General features: G+C 38.3%; 1 protein-coding gene across 2 annotated transcripts; it reads right to left on the minus strand.

Moving 5' to 3' along the window:
* Positions 1-200: 200 nt before the first annotated feature.
* On the minus strand, positions 201-27,716 carry asmt (acetylserotonin O-methyltransferase). Of its 2 annotated transcripts, none has more exons than XM_038273045.1 (8): positions 27,438-27,716; positions 26,725-26,899; positions 26,275-26,404; positions 24,028-24,096; positions 20,545-20,663; positions 10,195-10,335; positions 3,558-3,680; positions 201-451 (listed from the first exon to the last, which is right to left on the minus strand). In XM_038273045.1, exons 1-8 carry the CDS (start codon positions 27,546-27,548, stop codon positions 219-221), a joined length of 1,101 nt encoding a protein of 366 aa, XP_038128973.1. In that variant the 5' UTR covers positions 27,549-27,716; the 3' UTR covers positions 201-218. The 2 variants fall into 2 exon arrangements, with proteins under 2 accessions (XP_038128973.1, XP_038128974.1); XM_038273046.1 differs by having other exon boundaries at positions 26,725-26,929; positions 27,438-27,504.
* Positions 27,717-27,904: the final 188 nt, after the last annotated feature.

The raw sequence follows: 27,904 nt of genomic DNA on the forward strand, positions 1-27,904 counted from the left end.
ATGCTCTCCTTTTCTGCCAACAAACCTTTGTTTCAGCTTTAGACTAACAAATTAATTTGCATAAATGTATTTAGGTTTACCTAAAAAAAATGGTGATCTATGTTACAACAAAATCAAAAGTTAGACACATTTGCAAACTCATTCATTATTAACTTCAATCAGACTAATTGAATGCATTTCAATGGAATGTGGGAAATTTGAATGTTTATAAGGTGGTATTATTTATCTTTATTGCTCTTTTCTTTGTGACCCAGAACCGCATCATAGATTTTTCCAGTGAGGCGTTGCTGGATGTTTGTGAAGCCGCTGGCAGCCAGCAGGGCAGCATACTGAGCACCCGTCCTCTCTCTGCCCTCCGTCTGCACCAGCATGTTCAGGGAGTAGAGCTGTGCTGTCAGTGGGCCAGACCCATCTTCATTTAGCAGCGACTCCACCAACAGGACAGCACCACCTACCTCAGATAAAACAAAACATAGAATTTACAAACCAAAATAAAGTTGATTATTTTGGGTTAAAGAAAAACAATGCACAGTTTTTATTTCACATCAAATATAGTAAAATATATATATATATTTTTTTAGATGGAACATTGATATTAGTCCACATGAGCCCACTTTGTAGAACCACAGCTGCAGCTCTTTTTTTATAATGTATTTTGTCCAGCTTTCCAAAAGTAGACTTTAATATTTTTGAGTTTGAATGTTCTTTCAGCATTATAATACTTTAATATGCCTCAATATAAAATAATATTAAAAATCCTGACATTCCCCTATTTGTATGTCTAGTTCTTGTCCTGCTAAAAGGTGAATGGCTGTCGCCAATCTCAGGTTAGTGGTTGTCTGTAAAGATGCCCCCTCCAATAATAAAGTTCTCACATTGGGTGTGTCCTCTGGTCTGGGCTCCTCTAACAGACTCTGAGGTCTTTACAGATTACTGAGATTAAAACATGCAGGTTAACTGTAAAAGTTTTATGTGACACATCCCAGGGAGGATTTAAAGAGAGGGCCAATCATTGGCCACCCTACCAGGCGATTTGTTATTACGATATTGATATAATTCGCAATCTCTGGAACAAGCAGTTCTCCTCTAAACCAGAAGTTGGCAGCAGGGATAGAATCACAGGAAGGTCCTACTTTCACGTTTTAATGACACATTATGCATGATTTTACTGAAATATATCTTTACAATTGCCTTTTAATTTGACCCTTTACGACTAAAACATTATTTGATGAGCAGACTCACACCTCAGTGTTCAGCATCAATGTAGCCAATTTTGCTGAATTAACTTCGGCCGGAAGTCCAACGCTGTTCTGTTCTGCTGATGTGAAGTCAAACGTGCCTATGTTAAACGGGTCGAAACAAGCAAACGATCGAAGTGTTACAACCTAGATGTATTTTGTAGATACTCAGAAGTGACAGGCATCCAACTCAACTCAGACCCAAATGGCAACTCCAGGTAAGGAAAAAAGTAAAGGAAAAAAAAAACTTGCTAAATGCATTGTGGAGGATTTTCACAAGTTTTTGAAAAGACCCGCTTTGAAAAAAAAAGTGCACATGCACAACCTTGTACCCGCTCCCATGAGGGAACGCCTATTGAACGCGTGCGAGGGCAAGCACATGCCAATTTCTACTAGTGCACACTGTGTTTAAAAGTTGCTGTTCTCATAGCTCATACAAGCCGACTGTGTCTGAAAGTCCGCCCTAAACCCTAAACCCCTCAATCAATATATAGACTTTATAGGCAACTCATTCAACTTGCCCTTGGTAAGTAGGTCATGTAATTCCTCCTCCACCAAGTGGTGCTTGCACCATTGTTGTTATTAGGAGCCGGTGTTGGTTAGCGACTGCCTATGGCGACAGCGGGCCGCTCTGACAGCACATCCAATAATGCTTTCCGGGATATATCTGCCTCTTCTGAGGCCTTTCTTTCCTACTCATTCACCTCGTAAACACTTTTTCTCTTATGGCCCTCTGCCATTTTTGAAGAACAGCGGTGAGAAAGGTGAGCTTGAACAACTGTCTGAAACCGTAGCTCATCACAGATATACACCTGAAAGTGCGCATGTGCAGAAAAAGATAGCTACGGGACAGGACAGCCTTGTTTTACTTATTTAGATCAGGGGTCTTCAACGTTTTCCAGGCCAAGGACCCCCAAACCGATGGCGAGATGGAGCGGGGACCCCCTAATTATATATGTTGTATGAAACTGTTCCTATAGTCACTCTATTACAAATGGAGTAATTTTTACGAAAGTAATTTCTCCCTGGGATTATTAAAGTATTTCTGATTCTGATTCCTGGTTGATGGGACAGGTGTTGTGAATGAAACGTTGCCCAGCTTGAAAGAGCTCCTGTGTGTCACTGAATGTGTGCATTGATGACTGAAAGACATCTACTGCCTCCATTTATTTGTTTACTACAGTCTGTTGAATTCATGTTAATGTGGATTTAAAGACATTTAGATTAGTGGAAAAAAATTGCAGGGGGGAATATAAAAAGAAGTCTAATCAACCAAAACTTTCGCGACCCCCCTGCAGTACCTCCGTGGACCCCTTGGGGGTCACGGACCCCTGTTGAAGACCTCTGATTTAGATGATCCACCCAGCAATAAACAATCCCCCTCTATACATTTAAGTACATGCACAAGCTACGAGAACAACCAGAGGAGAGCTGCAGTTCAGTATTTTGGCTACAGACCAAAACCTGACAACTAAAATACAGAAAAGAAATCTTCATTACAATGTATTAAAAATAAAGATGACTAATACAAAGATAATGCTCATTTACAAATTAGATTTGGGGTTTTATGGGGGAGAGTCTGTATCTGCAGTCGTCTAGGAATCTTCTATGTAATTAAAGATTAAGAGCAACTTTGCAAATCATTTCATGTATTTATTATGTAAAATCATAAATTAATCAAACAGCATCAATGTATAAATATATGCAGATTAATGAAAATCTGCTCTTTGTTCAGTGATTTATTTGTAGAGTATAAACATTGTGCGCATTCATTTTCCTGTTGGTTCTTTGGGATCAGCATAGATTGACCGTGAAATGTTTTTGGTGACTATCAGTTTTCTGGTACCCCTCAGTGCATATTGGTCCCTGCCTGCCGCCCTGCATTTTATTTAAGGATTACTGAACTCAAGGGTGGGGGATACACTTTTTACACTATTTAATAAACATAGTTATGTGCTCCGTGCTTCGCTTTACATTAATTCGCAGACTTCTTATCTGTGTACATTTATGAGATGAGATGATGACAACCCACATCCTTGGTTGATTTAATAGTTCCAGTTTAGTGTTTAAGCAACAGACTGTCTAGTGAAAGAATCTACCTATTCTTGTATAAACTGCTGTCCCTAATCTCCTTAATGCACCATTCCCTCATAATGTCTGATTTTTATGTCTGCAGTCTGACTTTGATCAAAGCCAGAAGGACAGACCTTCCTGGGATCAGCTGCATTGTGGGGTACAATCTGTGATCTCATTTCTAGCAGAAGAAAAAAAAAACACTCATCTCTTTCACACCCCACACCCACAGAGAAACACACAGACCTGGTTTGCAGGCTTTATAGATTCTGCACAGAAGCTCTATGCAGCGCTCGTCTGTCCAGTCGTGGAGGATTCTGGCAAGAAAATAAAGATCTGCCACAGGAAGAGAGTCCTTGAAGAAGTCCCCTTAAAAAGAGACACAAACATTTAATATTTATAGAAAGCTGAGTGAATGGACTATATTTTCATCCAGTGTGTGAGATTTTCTGCATGAAGTTGGAAAGCAACAATTCCAACTTCTCTTTGACGCTGCTCATGTATCTAACAGAATCAGCAGCAGTGGGATGGATGGAAAAATTTGAGTAATTCATGTTTTGACTGATGCTGAGGACTCCAACTGGGTTGCCTTAAGTGGTTCACAGGCTTCTCTTTATCTGATTTAATTATTTCATGTAATTAATAATTCTGTTGACAAGCCTTCAGAATAACGACATGACTCGATTAGTGGTTTACACGCTTAAATGTAATTAGTACAAATGGTTCATGTCTGTTGTTATTAAATTATTCTAAAGGCCTTTGGTCCACATTTTTTACAACATATCTCCAGCCTCAGTCCAACATTCAGCTGTGGTTGATTTTAAGAGCAGTTTCCTGCAGTTTGCTTAGTGAGTCAAACATTTGCTTCCAATACTTCAATGCGAGTTTATTTACAACGTAGAAATAAAAAATAAATGTTCAGAGGACTCATGCAGCAACAGCTGTCGCACGGTTATATGAACAGCCGGACAGGAAGGAATTGACTTTCTCCACAGGTTTTTAAGAGGTTGAAGCAGTTGAGGTGCAACTCAACAGAGGAAGTGTGAGCCACAGATTGACAATTTTGTACAAAATGATTTTCAGTTTAAAGGTTCTTTTTCATTACTTGAAATCAATAACTGAATTTATATATGTGTTATTACTGCTGTATTATTACCTCCACAAAAAATCAGACACATTTTCATAAGCAAAGAATTTTATATTAGTTTACAAATAAGGATGGTCATCTGTTTGCGAAGTGCCATGACAGTCTGCCATCTTGGAAGTAAAGACACTACCAAGGATTAAAAGTGTACTAATGTACGGAGTAACAAGGCATTTCACCTTGTTGATTGAGAGGCAGATCCTTTGGAGATGTCACCTGAAAACTGAAAGTCTTCCCTACTGCAGCACAATGCAGGACCATGCATATGCAACAGCAGCATAAGAAATGGTTTGCCCATTCCCCAAGAAAACAAAAGAGAAAAATTAAAAGACAATGAAACCAAAGATATATATATATATATATATATATATATATATATATATATATATATATATATATATATATATATATATATATATATATATATATATATATATAAAGAGATTAAACATTGGGCAAGTCTTTTGAACTACTGCAGAAAAGCTAATGAAGGAGAGACAATTTAAAAGGGACACTGAAGTTACCATGTTTGTCCTTGACAAGTAGCTGAACTGTACTGCCAAAATTAGCCAAAGCTAATGTTTTCCATTCAGTTTAATTAGACAGTGTTGATCGCTCCCATATAAAGCATAACAGTAGATCCTGCAACATATGCCAATCATGCTGTTACAGAATTGTAGGTTTACGCAGGTTTGGTAGCTTTCAAAGCACCAATGGTTACCTGTGTTGTCGAGGCTTTTTGAGACATGGCTACGATTCTTGCAATAGGTTTGAGGCAGTAAAGCTATATAGGGTAGTGTTGTTTTGAGTGAAATACCATCATTTCCCCAATAGATGGCAGTGAATCTTATTTCTGACGTGATGCCACGCAACAGATTCCAATCTCTGTTGACAAGATTACATTTTGTGAATAATTTGACAGTGTCAGAGATTGAAAAGAGGGACAAACTCTGGAAACTAAGACCATGGCTTGAATCATTCAGGGAGAAATGCCTGCAGGTGGAACCAGAAGAGCACAATTCTGTGGTGGAAATTATGATTCCTTTCAAGGGGGAGTTCAGCAGCATCAAGCAATATATGCCAGGCAAGCCACACCCATAGGGGTTTAAAGTATGGGTGAGAGCTGGAATCCCTGGCATGATGCATGACTTTGACGTTTACCAGGGCAGTAAGAATGGATTACGTGTCAAATCTGAACTTGGATTGTCAGGTGACATTGTGTTGAAGCTTGTCTCCACACTTCCGAAGGGTCAGAACTACAATATCTCCGCAAACAACTACTTCAGCTCTGTTCCACTGGTAGTGAAGCTCCTTGAGCATGGAATCCATTACATGGGTACAGCCAGACAGGTGCTGCTCCCCAACTTCAAACTTAAAGATGAGAAGAGCTTGAAAAAGAAGGGTAGAGGAAGCTTTGACCACAGAGTGGAGGGGACACACAATATATGTGCTGTAAAATGGTATGACGACAGGGCAGTCACACTCGTGTCATCCTTTACTGGACCAGAACCTGTTCAGGAGATTCAGCGCTGGGACAAAGCCACCAAAACCTACATTGAGGTTGAAAGACCTTACGTTGTAGCTACGTACAACAAATACATGGGAGGTTTGGATTTGTTGGGCTCATTTACAGCAAAATACAAGTTCACCCTGAAATCCCGGCATTGGTACATGTACATCTTCTGGCACACCATCACCCTCTCTGTGTTCAACGCCTGGCTCCTCTACAAACTGCGCTGTCAAGCTCTCATGATGGTAAAGGAGGAGATGCTAAACATGAAATAGTTCCAGGCACAGCTAGCATCCTCTCTCATCCTGGTAAGAATCTCTTTCTGTTTTTGACATGTGCACGAATTGATTATTAATATTAATATTGATTCTTCTCTCTTTCAAATCAGATGGACACAAAACTCACAACTCCAAAGAGAAGATGTCCATAATCAGGCAGCGGGAGCCCAGACGCTGCAGGGAGGTCTTTTACTGCTAGGAAGAGACCATCCTCAGATGATGGGAGTCCAAATTGTCCCTCCAAAAAATCATGTGCGCACCCCCCACTCGATGTGCACAAGAACCTCACTGGACATTCCCGATGAAGGTCAAAAGAGGACGCTGCAGACATTGCAGTGAAGGGTATAAGATTACCCAGTGCAGCAAGTGCGATTTTCGCCCCTGTTTTTCAGAGGACAGGAACTGTTTTGGGGGTTATCATTGTGAAGAAAAAAAAAATTCATAACAACATGACTGAGATTATTTTTCATTTTATACTGTTCTGGGACAAAAGCAAAACCCTGCAAATGAATCTGTTGTTCTCTTTTTTTTTTTTTCAGACAATGAGTATTAATACAGGAAATTCTGCTCCTCATTTAGCCCAATGTTGCAATATTACAACATTTCAGTAAAAACGTATGAAAACATAACATTTTTGACATACAACATCTGAGTGTTTTTTTGTGTGTGTTTTTCTATATTCAGGTTCGTAGGAAGGATAGAATAAGAGGTGACTGGTAACCATACTGCACAGAGGAGATGTGATTTCTGCTTTCCTTGGTATTAGTTTGATGATGAAAGAGATAGTTTGCCTTAGCCAAAGCCTTCATTTCCCTTAGCATTTTTGCTATTTCTGTAATGATAACTGTCCAGTTCTCTTGTGCCCTAAAGAGATCCATGGAGCGGATCTTTTTTCTCAAGATGTTCTGTCCTTCTCCTGAGGCTATGTGTTTTGTTTGCTCTTCCTCAAGGAGTCAAGTCTCTTAGGTCAGGACATATCTTCCCCTATTTATTATAATAATAAATACAGTTCATCAAATAAAAAGTGATGCTTCTAAGCATGCAATGTCTTTTAATATATTTATAGTTTGTTATTGGTTACGGACCGGCATTGAGGCAGGCACAAATAGAGAAGCTGCAGATAGTCTGTACATCAAACAGGCAAGTAACTGAATGAAGAGAGATGATTTCATCAGCTTATTTAATTTGAATAGAATAAATAGTAATCGTATAAATGAATGTCCGAAATAATTTAAATAAAACTTGAGTAGAGGATGAGTTTTTTTTTCTTTGATTTTATATATTTGGCAGTTATTCTTCATTACGTTATAGCTTGAAGGGCAAAAGAAGGAAAATCTTACGCCAAATCCAATCTATGCTGACACAAGGATTAAACTGGACCACAGTCAAGAACGTTAACATTTGCTTTTCAGTCAAAATTTTCTGCTGATGAAACTGTTGAAATGTGTGAATAAGGGCAGCTTTTAAAGGAAGAATGGAAAACTTGAGGAAATTAACCTAATGCTATGTAGTGTAATTACCAATTTGTAAATTATGTCAAGTATTGAATACATTTTTTAAGATTTATTTGTGACAAATTAGAGGAAATGAAAAATGTAATTTAAGTTCGATCAGTGAATTTAAGTCAAGATCATCAGTTATCAGTGAACACGAATCAGTTTGGTGGACTAACTGACCTGAATCATTAGCTGTTTTTTGTTAAAGAAACATTATGTAAGTTACTGAAAAATAACCATTTTATTTGACCCTTTACGACTAAAACATCACTTGAAAAGCTGACTGACGGCTCAGAAGTTCAGAACCACTGCATCTATAAGCCTATAGCCTATTTTCCTGTGACATCAAGCTTCTCTGTGTTGAATGGTCCAACCTAGCAAACAGTCAAACAATCTTAATGTAAAGATGGGTTTTGTTGATACCAATTAGATTTGGGGTTTTATGGGGGAGAGTTTGCCTCTGCAGTTATCTAGGAATCTTCTATCTAAATAAAGAAAAAAGAGCAACTGCGCAAATCATTTCATGTATTTATTATGTAAAATCATAAATTAATCAAAACAGCATCAATGTATAAATATATGCTCAACTCAGACATGATGGAAGGTTATGTTTTGAGTTGAACTTGTGTGTTTGTTTGTCTGCCCATCTGTCTATGTACAGGATAACTTGAAAAGTTATGAACGGATTTTGATAAAATTTTTAACTATGGTGCAGCTCAGTCCAAGGATAAATCTAACATTATATGGTGGAAGCATTTCCCCTTTAAACCAGAGAGTGACAGCAGTGACTATTGACAGCTTCAGTGCAGGGTCGCCGACAGGAATTGTGGGCACCTCTCCCCAAAAACTAAAGTGATGCAAGCTTTAAAACTGCTATAAAGATGCATTGAAGAATATGATTTATATTTTTAATGTAACTTTTATTGTAGAATTTGTACAAAAGAAAATTATTCTAAAGCGAAAAAGCTAAATGTAAATTGACTTTAAACCTTACATTAAAAATCATCGTCTCAAAATGATAACAGCTTGTAACAAAAGCCATAGCTGAATCTATGTACAAATGAAAAGAAAATAGGTTTTTGATTGTGTAAATATTGTCCTGTAAGGTTCTATCACAAGTTTATTAAAGGACAGATTATTTTTATGCTTGCCCTGAGAACTTATTTCAGGTGGCTGAATAGACAAGGTACAGGAGAGCAGAGGAAGACCAACAATCCCCTTTAACAACCAACCTTTCAGACACTTAGATGGGTATGGGACATCGCACTCTAACAAAAGAAGCCAAACAACCATCATTCCAAATGGGTAGACCCCTTCACCTGTTCCAATTTGCATGTTTTCAAAACAAAAACAAGGCTTTGTTGGGCTGCTGTATAAAACCTCAAACTCAACATTATTTCAGACATTTTGAGTTAAAAAAGCTTCCTGGATGGGAAGCAAAACATATTCAAACTTGGAAACAAAGTCCCGTGGATTGTTTTTAAAATTTTTTTTTTTTTTTTTTTTTTTGGGATGACCTGGATGACTGAGAACCTTCACCAGCATCTTTTCTTCTTCTTTGATTCTTTCTATGTCTGGGCTCCTTTGAATCTTTCTTAACCTTAAGGTGAGCCCTGCCAAGTCATGATCTGCTGATCAAAGAAGCCTTATTTATAAACATATGAAAGGATTTTGAGGAAATTTTTACCAAAGGTGCACCTCACGCCATGGAAGAATTCATTTAAATTTGGTAATGATCCAAATTATGCACGGGTTTTTGCAATAAGTGTAAGTCACAATATGCTGCACATTCAGAGTGCTTTTTTACTTGGTATTGTTTTATCTTATTTTATTGACATGATGTGCTTTGAACACAGATGAGCCACATGTTTTATGCTGTTTTTTTTTTTTTGGGGATAAAAAACCAAGAACAAAATTTCTTCACATGCAACAATATTTTTTACCTGTATTCCTGCTGTATCACAAAACCTTCACTTTTATAGGCCGTTTATTTGCCATTTTATCTTTAAATAAAGGATTGATCATATGTCAAATTGTGCTTTTTATCCTAATCATTATGCTGCATCTCTAGGAGCTTTATTAAGATCAAACCGTATTTAACTGAAAGTTTTTGAAGAGACACATTTTGGAACGAAGGAGACAACACATTTTGTCTCCTTCGTTCTTATAAATTAAACATTTACCTTAATTCTGTTCTAAATCCCTTTACTTGACCTGGTGTGAAAGGTGCCTGATTAACCTAAATGAAAGTGCAAAAGCTTATCTGTGCCTCATATGAGCCTAAAAAATAAAACAAAGATAATTTTGAAAACTTAGGAAGATTTAAAGACATTTAACAATCAATACAAGAACATTTATTCGTTTTTTGAGGCTGTTTTGATGCCAACACATAAGCATGTTGCACTTGAGGCAGATACTATGAGTGTCAGGAGAATTGCCAGAGTAATGATGTTACCCTCCTGGAAGCTGATCCTCTGGTTAGCCTCTGAGACAAAGTGTTCCCTCGACACGCGAACTACCTTGGGGAGGTCAAAGAGCGTCACAGAGCATTCTGGGTAGGCCAACGTGCACTGCTTGGCTAATGCCCCACTGCAGCCTGTAGAGAAGGACATCATTACATTTAGTTATTAAACAGTGTATAAATAACCTTCATTGACGGCGATCTGGATCTTAACAAAATATAAACCTGCACACGATGTGCAGTCACATAAGTGTAGTTAAGCTTTCAGCAAAAACTCAATTAGTTGCATGATTTCTATTTATTTTACCACTTTGGGGATGAAGTTTATGTAACATTAATGCTAATAATACAAACACTGATAAAAAATAAACCAGAAAGAAGAGGGAGTCCATGTAACCCTGGAAGCTGCTCAGAGTAAAAGGGTTTTATCTGAAATATAATGATAATCTTAATTATATTTTATAAACTCCTGTTTGCATCCATGAGACAGTAGGATCTAGCAGAAAGTCACAGCATCCCCCGAACACACTGGGTTTTATCAATGTTTAAAATAGAATAGAAAATCTATGATATGATATGATGCATTTAAAGCAGACTAATGAGCATTCTCAGATTTCATAAAAACTCAAACCCATGTTAACAATAATTTGAGTAAAAAGGCTGAAACGTTGCACATGTAGCTCTTTGCAATCATCTTAACAAACTTTTTGGGTTGTTTTTTTTTTACATTACAGTCTGTGTTGTTTCTAAAGAATCATATTTTCTTGTAAGCTTTCAAAACAAAGTTACGGATGTTTAACGGGATCTCCAGAGATTAATCTGACATCAACACATTTGGATTCATGTAACAATGGTTTCAAACAATGTCCTTCATTTTGCAGTTTGTTAAGGTTAGATACTAAAATACTTTAGAATTTGAAAAGAGAACATTCTAAAAAGTATTACCTGCAGAATACAGTGAACCTCTAGAATACAGTGAACCTCTAGAATACAGTGAATGACGATAAGAAAAGAAAAAGAAAAGCTTCCATTTCTGTTAAGAGAGAAGTATTCCCATGATTTATTTTTACTCCTTAAAAAATGTGCATATGAAATTATATATCTGATTATCTCCTAAAATTAATTTCCAGTAGACATGAGACCACAGTCAGACCACCGATGAGACTTTACGGTCCTGGGCTGCTGTTAATGATGTTTTATTTGGTTGTTTTCTATGATTCAAGCAAGCCGATGTCTCATTAATTTCATATCAGCTGTTTTTTTCATTATATATCAAAAGATGTAGCTGCAAGATTCTCCGATATCTTTCATTTTAAATGCACAGTTAGAGCCTGGTGAAATCTCCCTGCCGGCAGACAGTCTACAGACATTTTAGTGTTGATTAAGAGTAAATAAAAGATGTTCATCTTTTATTTACTCTTTATTAGATTTGATGTCATTTTATCCTGTTTTACTCTGCAAGAGCAACAGAAGTAATAGCAGAAGACATAGAAAACTATAGTGTTTTATCTTAATAGATAAACTAATAATTAAATGCAACAATAATCAGGATTTATTTAGCTTATAGGCTTGTAGGTAATGGGTCTCATTGTAGGAGAGTGCAAAAATCTAATAGAAGAAGAGCCAAACAACCTATAAACACTCAACCTAATAAAACATAAGAAATCTATAAACATGTAGCAGCTGGCAGCACCAAAGTGGTTCGTATTGGTTTATGAAAAAACATTAGAGAAGAAAATATTGGAATCTGCAGATATTTGAATCCACATATCAGCGCTGCTGTATTTCTCAGGTAAAATACTCAATATAGTCTGACATATCTGTTCAGTTCTGTTGTATCGGCCATTTGCCCATTTAGCAGATCCTTTCTGTAGAACATGAGCCAGCTGTCACCCTCCAGCTGCATTAATAAGCCCAGACTGTCCATCACTCTGTCACTAATCATCAGCTGTCGTTCCCTGAGCCACTAAGGAGCTACCTACTGTACAACAGGAGCTCCAGGAAGTATCACTTGTTAAACCTACTCAGACCTTAACACTCACTGTTCCTCCTTGCTTCTACGGCTGGCAGCTTTATGAAGTGACACTGAACCTTCTGTCAAACCTGACCAACCTCCAGTAAAACTCAAGAATTTATTCGACAAGAATGTCTTGATTTTGAGAGTGTAAAGTTGTGGCCTGTTCTATTGAGTTGTAGTGGATATTCCACATCCAGTGAAGGTAAATCTAGGCACAGAGCAGAGGTTACACAAGTGGAAATTGGAATCTGAAGGGAGCACTTACACACACAGACTCATGATTGTTAGATAAAACTAGAAATATTATGTGAGAATAGGATTCTTTGAGCTTGAGCAGCATATGTTTCATGCCTCAAAAAAATAATGAATATAAATACACAAGAAAGTTGTAGACAGAGAGTCAGAGACATAATTATGTTTCAACGGATGTCACTTTAACAAACCTATGAAACCATTTAGACTGGCCACCATACAGGGCAGGATACCTCCCAGCTATCCTCCAACATGACTGGCTCACTTTATACTGTATCAGCTCCCTCTTTTCTGCACACACGGATGCTTGGTAGTGCTGACATCAAACAGGGGTCGGGGGGAGGAGAATCAAAGAGCAACGATGAAGAGCAAAATGAGACATACAGCTCACTGTTTGGCTTACCCGGCTGCCTCAAAGAATCCCATCCAACTCTGTCAGGTTTACTCCTTCATTTCTAGCCTTTCAAAGGTTTGCAACAGTTTTCAAAAGCCCCAAACTTTTTCTCATTTCATGACCTATAGACATGTCTATTTCCCTATTTATTTTTGTTCGCACAGACCCAAAAAAATCTAGTATAAAGATGTCATAGTCAAGAAGACAGCAGCTTAAAACATGCAGTAAACACATTTCTGCATTTATAGAGCATAAAAATAGCCAGATAAACCAGACTAAATGTGAGATTAAATGTGTAATTTAGTCTGGCCCCGATGAATGAGGCATCGGAAGATTGTTGATGAGAACAACCCGATGTTTTTCAAACCATGTCTCTGCCTATTGGCCAACGCTCTGACCAATGAAACTGACTGTGTGACAGAAAGCTGGTGGGGGAGTGTAAACAAACATCCTGTCAGTAAAACGGCGAATACGTCCTTCTTAAAAATGAATGAGCATAGCGCATCTTCCTGCTCATGTTTTGAGGCTAGACCAACTCGCACGCAAAAATTATTTAGGTCGTTGGCAGGTGGGGCTAGTTTAGAGGCTAGCATCACACAATATAAGTAAATAAAATAAATGGAGGAAAGATGTAAAGTAAGTGGTTCCCAATTGTATTTCAAATGCTCCAATCAAATCAAAGTCTAAAAGGAATCTAAAGTCACTCAATGAAATATGTTTGATTTTGAAGATGGTTACTTAGATGTACTCTGTTGCATTAGTCTGAAGTATCTTGCTGCCTCTAACACATTTCTTCAGGCTTGCCCAGCTCCATTATCTTCCTTTCACCTCCGACAGGGTTTTTATTCCTGCTGAATATAAGCATCCCACAGCATGACGCTGCCTCCATGTTTTCCTGCCTAATTCCAACGGAGAACTGTGCTTTTTAAGCTAAAGGGTGAAGCTTGTTTAAACAAAAATTAGGTGTTTCTTATGGCTTTTTTGTTGTGTTGTTAGTAGTAATAAAAGCCTGATTTGTTGAATGAATGACTTATAGTTATCCAGTCAAATCATGCCCCTTCAGAATTACTGTGACCCTCTGAGCTGCTGTTGTTGAAGTATTATTTTAAAAAGTGAACCTGATTTAAGCTTTATAAATCCAAAGGTTTCTGGCACAACTTCAGCACGTTGGTCTGCTAATAAAGTTTGTTCCTAATACTTTGTGCTGTTAACAATTTCACCTTACCTGATTTAAATTTCTAAACAACTTTATCTATGGCCATCATATCTGATGTCCTTCATCATCATCCTGATGTTTGTTAATCCTAGAATTATATTTACACTGAGATTATTGCACACAGTGAGGATGTAATTACTAATTACATGACTTTTTAAAAGCATCATGGTATACTGAGTTTCACCTTTCACTTTTACAGTTAATATTTTGGATGCCATGCATTTCAGATGTTTTGATCCATAAAAAAAATATTCCACATACCCTTTTCCATTTTAAATCCCTCTTTACATATAATCCTCATAAAAATTCTGAACTCTGTGGCTGCAAGGTGACACAATATGAACATCAACAGGCATAACGGTTTTTTCATGGCAGTATACTGGAAGATTTGACTGAGAAATTGATCCAGATTTGCTATGCAGTTTCCCCTCATGCTCTTCACAGCTGTTTCTCTGCAGAGTAACACTAAATTAATGCGCAGAGGCCCAGAGATGCAAATCAAAACAGCGAAAAAAGACCCTTAACCTTTGGGCTCTTTTTATTGCATAATCCAAAAGAAAATTTTAAGCTCATCTAGGATATATCTACGGATGGATGGATGGATGGATGGATGGATGGATGGATGGATGGATGGATGGATGGATGGATGGATGGATGGATGGATGGATGGATGGATGGATGGATGGATGGATGGATGGATGGATGGATGGATGGACAGAAGCCTCTGGCAGACCAAGAGTCCTGAGCAGCAGGTGTGCACCGACCCAACAGATGCTGATGGAGCCATGGTGGGGCAGGGAAACAGCAGCCTCACCCTTCACCCTCCTGATGCTCACATGCTCTCACTCTTTAGATCTGCTGCTTCATGCATAAGCATGAACGGATAACCTCATATGAAGAAAGTCACAGGAGAAGCAAAAGACAAGGATCAATATAAGGCACTTTTAGTGGCTCCAGAGCTCCCCTAAGTGGTCAGATGAGGTAGAACACTCCACATGTGGCCAACCTGTGGAAAATTTCCAACTGCAAAAATGTTACATCAGGATTGTCAGATATATTTACCACAAAGGGAATCTTTTGGGATTGTTAACCGTTTTAATGCTGAACTAAAGGTTATCTTTAAGTAAATGAAGTAAACTACAGATTAAACATTCATATCTGGTGACATTTGTTCTGAATTATATTTAGTACCACTTTATACTTTTGTCAGAACATGACTGGAGTAAATTTTTATCTGTTAAATTCACTTGAAATAGAATGAGACAAGAGTGAAAAGGGAAAAGAGCCCATTATCTCACTCACAAAGGCTATTCTGGGTCTCATGACATCCTTCATTTCTCAATCTTGCCTCTCCAGTTCATTAGAAGCTGTGGCCTCCATCTTTTTTATCATCTCTTTTTAATCTTTGTGCCATTGTCATTTGCTTGTTATGTAAAAAATAAAAAATAAACTCTTCAAAGATGCTTTTGGAGATAAATCTGAGTTGATAGGAGCTGAGGCCGGTTAACAAAGTACTCCTCAACAATAAAGTTTTTATTTTTTTGAGCTATGGTTCACTTACTGTATGATTGCAAATTTCCTCTAAGATTGACAAAGATAAATCTGATATGTCTAGATAAATTTTGAAATAATACCATCAAATCTCATTAGCTGTCTGTTACATCAAATGTAACAGACTATTCCTTATGATTCCCTTTGTGTTTGCCAGAAAAGCTATGGCCTCATTTAAGATGTTTTCCTGATTTGTTAATTAGTGGGGATTGTTCTTCAATAAATACGTAAGTAAGCTCTGACTCTGTTTCAGCTGTAGCCTTTTCTTGTTGTAGACACTTCAGGGTTTACAGAGCATATCTTAACATACCTGAGAGGCAGAAAAATATGTAAATATTGAGTAAAGCACAATTGGCATTTCCATTCCAAAAAACAGGAAGACGTTCCATATATGGAAGATTGGCGTCACATCTGTATTAGCACCATCCTCAGTGCTGTAAATTACTATAGCTGAAGAGGAGATGGGATTATTTCCTTTTTAAAAGCAATATTTTAAATGATATGTGGCAGTTTACTGGCAATACAGAGAGGGTGGAGAGAGCAATTTGACTAAAAAAAATAAATAAACAATCCATGCTGAAAATATAGACCACCTTTGAGGATTAAAGATAGGTAGAGAGAATCATAAGTAGAATTTAAGAGGAGGGGGGATGTGAAGGAGAAGGACAGAGGGCAACAGAAAGAGCTAAGAGCCAGAGAACAAATACAATTTTTTTGTGAGCATAATGGGACATATGAGACAAAAATATAATTTTTTTTAAGGCAGGAAATACTTTTTATTTCATCTCCATGAGGTGTAATGGTGCAAAGTCCCCTGCTTCGTTTGTATTTAGATTTTAAATGATCGAGTTAGTCAATTTTTTGTATATTTATATCTAACAAATAAATTCAAACCAATGACCTTTTTCGTGGGCTGCACAGTGGTCCAGTGAGCAGCACTGTTGCCTTGCAGCAACAAGGTTCTGGGTTCGATTCCCAGCCCGGGGTCTTTCTGCATGTAGTTTGCATGTTCTCTCTGAGCATGGGTGGGTTCTCTCCATGTACTCCAGCTTCCTCCCACAATCCAAAGACATGACGGTTCGGTTAATTGGCTCCTCTAAATTCTCCTTAGGAGTGAGTGTATATACAGGTGCTGGTCATAAAATTAGAATATCATGAAAAAGTAGATTGATTTCAGTAATTCCATTTAAAAAGTGAAACTTGTATATTATATTCATACATTACATACAAACTCATATATTTCAGATGTTTATTTTGTTTAATTTTGATGATTACAAATGACAACAAATGAAAATCTCAAATTCATCATATCAGAAAATTAGAATATTACTGAAGACCAATAAAAACAAAGGATTTATAGAAATGTTGGCCAACTGAAAAGTATGAACATGAAAAGTATGAGCATGTACAGCACTCAGTATTTAGTTGGGCCTCCTTTGGCCTGTATTACTGCAGCAATGCGGCGTGGCATGGAGTCGATCAGTCTGTGGCACTGCTCAGGTGTTATGATAGCCCAGGTTGCTCTAATAGTGGCTTTTAGCTCTTCTGAATTGTTGGGTCTGGTGTATTGCATCTTCTTCTTCACAATACCCCATAGATTTTCTATGGGGTTAAGGTCAGGAGAGTTTGCTGGCCAATTAAGAACAGGGATACCATGGTCCTTCAACCAGGTACTGGTAGCTTTGGCACTGTGTGCAGGTGCCAAGTCCTGTTGGAAAATGAAATCTGCATCTCCAAAAAGTTGGTCAGCTGCAGGAAGCATGAAGTGCTCTAAAACTTCCTGGTATGTGGCTGCGTTGACCCTGGACCTCAGAAAACACAATGGACCAACACCAGCAGATGACATGGCACCCCAAACCATCACTGACTGTGGAAACTTTACACTGGACTTCAAGCAACGTGGATGAAGTGCCTCTCTTCTTTTCCTCCAGACTCTGGGACCTTGATTTCCAAAGGAAATGCAAAATTTACTTTCATCAGAGAACATGACTTTGGACCACTCACCAGCAGTCCAGTCCTGTTTCTCTTTAGCCCAGGCAAGACGCTTCTGACGCTGTCTGTGGTTCAAGAGTGGCTTGACACAAGGAATGCGACAGCAGAAACCCATGTCTTTCATACGTCTGTGTGTGGTGGTTCTTGAAGCACTCACTCCAGCTGCAGTTCACTCTTTGTGAATCTCCCCCACATTTTTGAATGGGTTTTGTTTCACAATCCTCTCCAGGGTGCGGTTATCTCTCTTGCTTGTACACTTTTTTCGACCACATCTTTTCCTTCCCTTCGCCTCTCTATTAATGTGCTTGGACACTGAGCTCTGTGAACAGCCAGCCTCTTTAGCGATGACCTTTTGTGTCTTGCCCTCCTTGTGCAAGGTGTCGATGGTCGTCTTTTGGACAACTGTCAAGTCAGCAGTCTTCCCCATGATTGTGTAGCCTATAGAACTAGACTGAAAGACCATTTAAAGGCTTTTGCAGGTGGTTTGAGTTAATTAGCTGATTAGAGTGTGGCACCAGGGGCCATCAATTTTGAACCTTTTCACAATATTCTAATTTTCTGATATGATGAATTTGAGATTTTCATTTGTTGTCATTTGTAATCATCAAAATTAAACAAAATAAACATCTGAAATATATGAGTTTGTATGTAATGTATGAATATAATATACAAGTTTCACTTTTTAAATGGAATTACTGAAATCAATCTACTTTTTCATGATATTCTAATTTTATGACCAGCACCTGTAGTTTGTACCCTTTATCTCGTGTTGCCCTGAGATAGACTGGCGACCTGTCCAGGGTTTTACCCCACCTCTCACCCATTGACCGCTGGAAAAAGGCACCAGCACCCCTCGCCACCCCAGCAGGGATGAAGGAAAATGGATGGATGGATTTTTTTCACTGTGGTAAACAAGGTATATTTTTTAAATTCATACAAACTGTTTACACCAAAGCAAATGTACCTAAACACCCTCTTATCAGCAGGGTTTCCTCTGTCTTGAATCTCATATGATATACAGAAGCTCAATCCAAATCTGTAAGGAAATTAAAGCCACTTAAGTGGGTCAATGGTTTTCATAATGACTTCTAATTGGATTGTACTGGCGGCTAGGAAGGAGCTAGGACATTGTGTTTTTGTTTTGTTTTAATATTTTGATTTTAAGTTTAGTTTCTATCCAAAGCAGTTATTAGCACTATTGCCAGCTAATAGAAGAGTCAGGTCAACACAGACCTGTCTTACTCCTAGGTCTGGGTGCAGGTCTGGTTTTCCTTCTCTCTCTCCTCAGCAGGGCTGGATGGGCAGGTGCTTTACTTGTGAGCTGATTACCGCCCTTTATAAGGAGCTGGAACCAGGAGGAGGGTGTCAGTTCATTAGTGCTTCTATGTGGTACAGACTGATCTTCTTCCTAGCCTTGCTTCCTCGCGAAACCTGAACCTAACCCCCGCTCTCTGTTTCCTCCTTCTTATAACTCTGGATCCCAAGCCCAAGAACACTCCTCAGAAACCACTTCACTCTGGATACTCGCCTGAGATGCTCTCAGTTTGCCTCCTGGAATCCGTGAAGCCTCGGATCCCTTCTCTGCTTAAGCCCTCCTGCCTGAGCTCACCTGCTTGTCCAGCCTCTGACACAAACTCAGGAAATCATCAACCTGCACCTTCCGGACCACTGGACATCATCCTCCAAAACCGACGCCAAGGCTCCCTCTCAGTGAGTTCTAGCGCTCCTCATCCTTCAAACGAGCACCTTCCAGTTGCTCACCTGTCGCCTCTCCTTTTCCAGCAGTGCCCAGATTACCCAGGCAGCCGATATAATCTCAGTCCAGACCACAACCTTCAATAAAACTCTTTAACTGATCATTTGCCTCCGTGATTGCACTCATTCAGAGTCTTTCTTCTTGAAACATGACAAGGACTTTTAAATTCTACCACTGCGGGTTGGTTAGGTCTCTAAGTTCCTGTTAAGAAAAAATCTCCTGACTTCTTCAGAGGGCAAATAACAATCTAAATTATTAGAAACTCAGTTTGCCTTAAGCTGACATTGCATTGTGCTGTAGTCAATTGTTTCTTTCAGTTGCTTCCCTAAATTTGGCTGAGGAAGTTTGTCAGGTTGCAGAAAAGTCTGAGGCACAACTCTAAAAAAGAACAACTGAAACTAACTAATTTATGTTTGCCTTACCAAGTAATCCTCACAAACTTTAAATAATTCAATTATAATACTGAATATCATATTGCGCATGAAATATTAAACTTACTTCTCTGTTAAAGCTGATAGACGAGTGGGTCTGCATTCATTTCTGCTGAATATATTGTAAAGATTTAAGAAAAACTAAGTGACCTTTAAACAACTAGAAAAAAACTAATACAGGCAAAGAAAAAAAATTCATTTTAAATTCTAATTCAAGGATTTCAAACTAATTTTAACATCAGGCCACATCGCTTCACCAAGTCTTTTAAAGGGCTCATTGCAGATGTATACATAAAACTTTTGATTTCATATCAAAGAGGAGACCACTCCGGTAATATAAATTTACTCTTTCTCTTGCAATTATCAGCATCTTTGTACATTTATGCACATTTAAATACTCAGGGCTCATAGATAGTAGATCAGATGAAACATAAAGAGTAGAATTGTTTTAGACTTAATCCTGTTTAAGTTGACATTGTCATAATGTTATATTTTGCCTCATCTACCACATTAAACCATCATCTTAGAATTTAACTATCAGTATTTTTATTCCCCAGTTACAAGCTGTATGACTTTGCTTACAGTGTCTCAAGGGGGAAAATAAATTTTCTTTATGGCTTTGAGCATATTAGATTTTATCCCCTAAATGCGCTTCATCTTAAGCTGACCTGCAAATTCAGTGCTCGGAAAGGTCTGAGCTCTTTACTGGAAAATGTAAGATGCTGGAAAACGTACCTCCAAGGTCACAGATGACCTTAAAAGGTGTAAGATCGAAGGCCGTGACCACGTCTTTGCCACAGATGTTCCAGATGGAATTCATCAGGTGCATGAATTTCACCATTTCCTCGTCTGACCTGAACAGACAAGTTATTTTTTATTAATCCCTTTCCCCTCATGTCTCCTCTCATGGAAGCAGAAGCGTCTTTATCATCTTTACTAAACTGTCACCCGAAGGAGCGAAGTGCAAACAGAAACGCTTCTCATTTAGAAAGTTTCTCCCAGCGCCCGCTCCGTGTGTCTCTGTGAGACAGACAGGGTGCGGCAGAACAGAAGAGCCTGTGGTGAGAGCTGCTGCTCTGAGAAATCTCCACCTCATCAAGCAGCACCACCATAAGGCCCACATACACACATACATCCTCTTTCTTCTGGTTTCTACTTGTCTAAAATCTCTGTAGTGGAGCAGCCATCCAGCACTCAGAGCAACTTGATATGACACAAAGACATCCAAAAGAAGTTGAGTCATTGTTGGCCCTTAGACGGTGATTACAGAGGATGAGAAAAGAGAAAACAAATGACTCCAGGGCCAAACAGAAGACTGAAAGTGTCAAGAGCAAATTACATTAAAAGCTCTGTAATCTTTCTTTCTTGGCCACTGGTTCACTCCTGGGGTGTTTTAAACGACTGTCCTTTCTGAGGTCTGTCTGAAAACGTGTTCCACGTTTTTATGGAATGCACAAGACTAAAGACAATTTTTAGCATTTTAATTAGTGTGTTTTAATTGGGACTGTTTTTACAAAAATTGTTTTTATAGGAGGAGTTTGCTAAAACAGAAGAAACGAGCCAAAGGCCCGACTTTTCAATTTTTTAAACAGCAAAACAAAGATGGCCGTTTACCTGTCCCATAGAGACAGACTGCAGGTGGGACCTCACCTTGATACCGTGGCTCTGTGGAGGTGCAACGTTAAAGCAAGAATAAGGCTGGAGTTTCACTTCCACATGTGTTCCATATGTTTTGAATTGTGTAAATAAAGCATCGTTAAAAGTCAAATGTGTTCCTTCTCTTTCTTTCAACTGTATACGCTGCAAAGAATTGAAAACTATTTAAGTTCATTTTGCTTAAAAATAATTGCCTTTTTTCCTGAATTTAGCAGGTAAATGAGATACTTGCCGATAGAATAAGACTATTTACATTTCAAATAAGAAAAATAAGTGGATAATATCTAATTATCTTATTACAAGGGTAGAAATACTCCATTGGCTGATGTTCTTATTTGCCTTCTCAAATTAAGTGCAAATACAGTTATTTTAATAAATGTTTATTCATTTTTTTTATTGTTGCAGTGTAGTGGAAATGTTTATTTCCAAGCTAAAACATCCAGATTTAGCCAGGTAAACTCTTTTACTGTATAAAACTTATTTTAAACGGTTTCCAGCATCCATTCATTGTCTAATTAAAACTATGCTGCATTTTCCAAAATTACCTAATGAAGCTTAAGAAAAAATACCCTCTGATCTCTGATACTGCAATCCTATCAGCCCATTTCACATGTCCGCCATAGCCAATCATCATCTAGGACACTGCTTTAAAAAAAGGGCCGTCCACATTTTCCTCCAGCCTCTATTCCACCATCAGTCTCTGGTTCCTGGGGCTAAAGACGTACCTATAATTCCTCTGCTCAGTCATGACATCATGATTCTCTATGCTTGCAATTTCCACCGGGGCCTGAGCAGGAAAACTCCCTAATTGTTGCTTTTCTTCTGTGTGAATCTTTCCAGGTTGAACATCACATTCATTGCTACCCTGGCTGTTATAAGTTACTATTTACAGCCTCCCTTTGCCAACAGGACATCACTTATTGTTTAACTGTAGAAGTTTGGACTATGACAAACATTATCCTGTTCAGTTGTGTCTCTTTCTATATATAGAGGCTATTTAACTATTTCCTTGTAGTTTTGTTACATGCTTGGATTCATTAATCTGGTTAAAGACCTGTTGAAAGATCATTTTTATTCTAGAGGAGGCCAAGGTTTTGTTTGTTTGTTTTTTTGTTTGTTTTACAATCTATTCATATTCTAAATACTTTATATCTTGGCTGAAATCTCCTAACTACATGGGTTGATGCTGAGACATCGATTCGTATATTGTTTGCTATTTCTCTCACATGGTGTACAACCAGTGCATAAAGATCCATGGATGGCCAAGCTTTTGTGTGGAAGGTCTGGACTGATGACTAAAGCATTCGGTTGAGATTACATCAAAGTTCATGTTTTTATATTGTAGAGGTTCTTAAACTCTGTTTTTTTTTTTTTATCTAATCGATTTCATTGCTTAATTGAACCAGATAATTTCAAGTACTCAGGATTTAAAGTTATTAAAATCCCTCTCTGACATAAAGCTGCATGTTCGAATTTCACTTTCCTCTGCTTTTTTTATCCCTCTCAAACTCCTGATTCCTCAACGTTGAGAACTGGAGCTTAAAAAAAGCGATGTGGCTGTAAATTATTCAGGTGCAGAACATGGCTGGTTAAATGGCGATGGGTAAACAGGAGTCTGAGTCATCCAGGCACCCTTGAGTCTTCCTGCTGCAGAGCTCCAAGAATGCAGCGAATGACTTCGACGCTTGTTTTCCCTTGCTAATTTCCCCTCCGCATTCACAGGGGAAATCAGCAGGCACCAACAACTGCTTCTCCACAGCAAATCAGTTGAGCACAGGTGCCCAGATTGTTCTTTGTACAGCACTTTCATTACAATGCATTGACACTGATTTGCAAATGTATCTCATCACTGATATAGTATATATATATTTTTTTTTTGCATTAATCTAAAGCAATGAAGCAGCCTCTATTAAAACTGTCAGCTGCCTTCTATAAAATAATGTAGGGGATGAATCCTTTTTTTTAAATGATTGCAAAGAGGACAAAGTCTAGTCCCTTAGATGTAGAATAACAATGAAACCTCTAAGGCAGAAATTTCCTTCCCGTTTCACTTGAGGACGGAACTACCAGTAAGAAAGAAGGATGTTTTTGTGCTTTATTCCTTTGTGTCTCTCACTTTGGATGGATTCTCGTCCCCTGGGTCTGCTGGTGTTATTGTAACAGGCCCTCAGGCAGGCTGATCAAAATCTTTTAGCTAACACACTGTGCTGTGTGTGTGATGACCCCTAAAATTGCTGACCAGCAGATCAGCGAAGCGTTAAAACTGTGGGCACCGGATGCTATAAACATACCAGACCCTTTAGGACAATGGTGGGTTATTATTATTTTTTCTTTGCCTGTAGCTTCCTCACATCACCAGCCTTGCCCTCTCACTTTCTCTCTCTGCCTCATTTCATTTCGCATGTTCTCCCTCCTAATTAATCCAACAAGTCAGATTATTTTTGGAAGGAAATTTTTAAGAACATGTTAAGAACAAAGAGAAGGCAATGCATTATAAATATGCCAACATATTTCATGGCTGTGATTGTGCAGCAGTTTTTTTTTGTTTTTTGTTTTTTTTACCTGTAGAGAGCTTCAAACAGGTCCTTTGAACTGACTCCAAAAGCTTTTTCATACTGATTTCTTCCCTCTCTGAGGAAACGTAAAGAAAGGGAAAATAGAAATTAATAACAGTAACGGAGACATGCAGATAAAATTAGTATCATCTTTGATGGTATTTGGTTTCAGTTTTATTTTCCTCTCAGCTTTCTGTGGTCAGAATCACTAAGAAACACAACATCAAAGGACAGAGTTCAAACGGAGAAGGAAGACCAAAGTCTGTATCCAGACTGGATGCTGAAGCTGCTTCCCTCACAGCTCTTCACTGCCTACCTGTGGCTGACTTCCTCTTCTCCACATGAATAAAATCTGCACTTTTTCAGGACATTTCTTTTTACATTTTCTCATTTTACGATCAGAAATGTCAATGTGTTTAACGTGGATTCTGTCTGATCGTGCAATCATTTGTAACTAAAGTGGAAAGAAAGAGTGTTTCATGGTCACATACAGTATGCAGATTTGATTTGGTTTAAGAATGCTTCTTCTCTGTTGATGACTTCTGATTGCTTTATTTAATTTTTTTTCATCCACATCTTTATGATAACCAGATTTCTGCTTCAGTATTAGTTTTCATTAGTTTCGCTTGCCTGAGCAGTTGCTCCCTGCAGCTTCTCAGCCCTAAAGTCAGTTCATTTAGCCTTTTCTTTGCTTTAAACTCCTAAACAACTTTGTCCTTTTTCTTGTGTTCCTTTGTCACCACGTTGTTTGTTCATTATAGCTCACTGGAGGTCTCCAATAAATCCCCTAACCCATCAAAGAAAAGCTGGATTTATACTGAAAATTAGTTGCACACTGCTGGACTCTGCTGCTCATTACTTCTAAAGGTATTTGGTTGCACTGGATTTAAGCTGGGATGTCAGAGAGAGCCCTGAATACAAGAGCCAGAATACAAGAGCAGAATACAAAAGCAGGACAAAAGTGTTGAAAATTATGCGTCACGTCTTTTAAAATTCATAACTTTCCTCTACTCCGTGTTGGTTTGTATAACTTAAAATCCAAATGCAAACGACTTTCTATGAATATGTGACCAAATGTAAAAATAACCCAAAGGAGAATAAAAACTGTAGTTTTCCCAAAGTATTGAAGATTTTAGATTGTCCAGTCCAGCAGATCAGGAACAAAGGCATTATTCTAATGAATTTATGTACTGGAAATCCTCCATCTTCTCCTGCTTATTCCATCAGGGTCCCAGTGCCAATCTCCAGCAGTCTATGGGTGAGAGGCGGGGTACACCCTGGATAAGTCGCCAGTCTGTCACAGGGCAACCATTTAGTTCCAATCATTTCCCAAATATTCTTCGATCCTTTGAAATACAGTCTGCACTTTTGTCTATTCCTGAGTTTTTGGAGAATTCGATTCTCCTCTGATCCTCATTATAATTGTCCTCAAGCTACATAAGATTTATTACTCCAAATCCAAATCAAATTAATACTCTCGAAAGGGCCACACTTTACGTTGGACAGTCCTGATTTTCTGAGAACAATCATAAGTTTGGTATCTGTGACATCATCTGCTGAAAATAGGTTTGGTAGGAATTTGATGGTAACTATTTCAAGTGCCCATGGACACCTAACGGACTAATACATTAATCCTAACCTAATGTTTCTACATGTAACAGTAGTTAGATATAATGGAAAGTGTGGCCGACTTCTTGGATTTTATTGCTGTATTGTAATTAGTGTTGTGCCGATGCCATTTTGTGGCCCCAATACTGATACCAGATACCTGGCTGTGCAGTATCAGCCAATACCGATATCATCTGTTTGAAATTGATGTGTATATATATATATATATATATATATATATATATATATATATATATATATATATATATATATATATATATATATATATATATATATGAAGAACTGCATACTACTTGGATATAAAATAATTGCCATCATGGCTTTGTCAAGCTGCTGCCTACCTTTGTGAAGCAGGAAAAATACTAATATAAAGTGAATCTAGTAGAACTTTTTATTGCCTACCTGGAATGGGTGACAATAGTTGAATAAACTTTTGGCTCTCAAAATGGAATCGGTGCCCTATTTGTCTGTACTCGCCGATACCGATACTACCATTTACTGCTGGATCAGGGCCCCGTCCGATACTGGTATCAGTATCAGTGCAACACTATTTGTAATTCTGAAAGGCAACACTTTGCTGAGAAACAAAAAAAAAAAAACAGAGATATTTTCTGTATCTGCTGACCTAACAGCATCTGTAAGATAGTGCCAGCAGAGGTAGATGGTCCTGGAGCTGTACTGGATGGACTGGTAGAGGGACAAAGGACTGGAACGAGTGAGGAAGACTCTGGATTGCTCTGTGTTGCTGTAAAAAACTGAAGATGAGGAAGAAAGATGAATAAATAAAGGAAGAACAATGTGCAGGTGTAACTGCAGCAAAAGGTGATTCTACAAAGCATAGCATAAAGCTGCAAATTCAGACCACACTTTTCAGATATCTATTTGTTAGAAAAATGTCCTTCCCAGGCCCCATACAAAGCCTCCATTAATACATTAAAGCTTGAAATTATATTTAGACAGAATGTGTAAAAGCTTACAGAGTGCGAATTATTGTTGCTATTCATTCTACATCAACATCGAACATGTAAACTCAGATTTATGGGGAGATAAGAACCATTTTTCAGCGAGTCCTGACCTTGTCCTTGGTCCTGGTGTGTTTTGAGGAGCTGCAGGCCTGTGCAGGCAGCCAGCAGCCGTTGCATCCCATCCAAACTGGCTCCCACCGCCTGACTGATCTCCTCCGCTGACAGCGGACGCTTTGCAGCCAGCAGCACATCAAACACACCCAGTTCACAGGAGGTGAACACAGTCTAGGTCAGAGAGGGGAAACCGGCGAGACGCTGATAATATGAAGCAGAACTCAGTGGAATATAAAACATCAAATTAGTGTCTTTGAAGACAAATAAAGAGATTCTGCTGCGTATTTTTGGAATCATATTTCACTCAGATTGAATTCATAAAATGTCTAAATAATCGCACATAACTGAAATCTGTGCAAGTTGTGATTTCCTGCTTGGTCAGTCTGATGTTCTTCCATTATGGAGGGGAAGTGACCATACATGTTTTTTGTATGTTTTTTCAGATTATGTGTTAAAAAACGATCATGTTTCCTTCAACCTAAAATCTATATTGTGTAATTTTCAATAAAGCCTTATATAATAGATGTAAGTAGCAGTTATGTGATAAAATGTTAAAATGTTTAGGTGGAATTAATACTTTTGCAGGGAAAAGTAACTGTAGATGTTGATTATGCGCTAAATAATATACATATATATAATGCTTCTGCCATTGATACAAATGCATCTCATAATTTATTTGACAGTCATTAAATTAAATCATAAAAGTTACCTTGGAGATTAGAAAGCCTTCCATGTACTCCAGTATTTTTCTAGGGTACATGTCTGTAGCAAGTGTGGCTGGTTCCCCTTTGATTGAACCTACATCTTCACGCTCAGCCATTGTTGGTGCAGAAACCCCCTCCAGGAAGACCTCAGGCTGTACGTCTCTGCAGGTTAGATGATAATTCACTGCTTTGCTCCTCTGCAGATGTTTATGTGAGCGGCGGCGACGGCTGAAGAGGACTGAAAGCAAATCAAAGTGCCCACCCTGCAGCAACAGCAGGGAGAGTAGCAGTGGGCTAAGCTGATTACAGCCAGATAACCTAGATTAGAACATGGGTTCAGTTGGGTAGACAAAGAAACAACTCTGTGGAAACACTGGTCCCTTGTTGATTATCACTCACCCACTGCATTCACATACCAGAAGCTTTTTACTCATTTCATATGAACCTGATTGAAACAGGGTGTCAGAACTTC

Source organism: Cyprinodon tularosa, unplaced genomic scaffold (genome assembly GCF_016077235.1).
Source record: "Cyprinodon tularosa strain WSP-4 unplaced genomic scaffold, ASM1607723v1 ctg852, whole genome shotgun sequence".
Taxonomy (NCBI): Eukaryota; Metazoa; Chordata; class Actinopteri; order Cyprinodontiformes; family Cyprinodontidae; genus Cyprinodon; species Cyprinodon tularosa.

Excerpts from the sequence above, each read along its gene's own strand:
- asmt (XM_038273045.1), bottom strand. The coding sequence starts at position 27,548 with ATGGCTGAGCGTGAAGATGTAGGTTCAATCAAAGGGGAACCAGCCACA. Across the intron at positions 24,097-26,274 it reads TATCTTACAGATGCTGTTAG|AGAGGGAAGAAATCAGTATG; the intron begins GTCAGCAGATAC and ends ACGTTTCCTCAG. Across the intron at positions 3,681-10,194 it reads GAGGATCAGCTTCCAGGAGG|GGGACTTCTTCAAGGACTCT; the intron begins GTAACATCATTA and ends TCTCTTTTTAAG.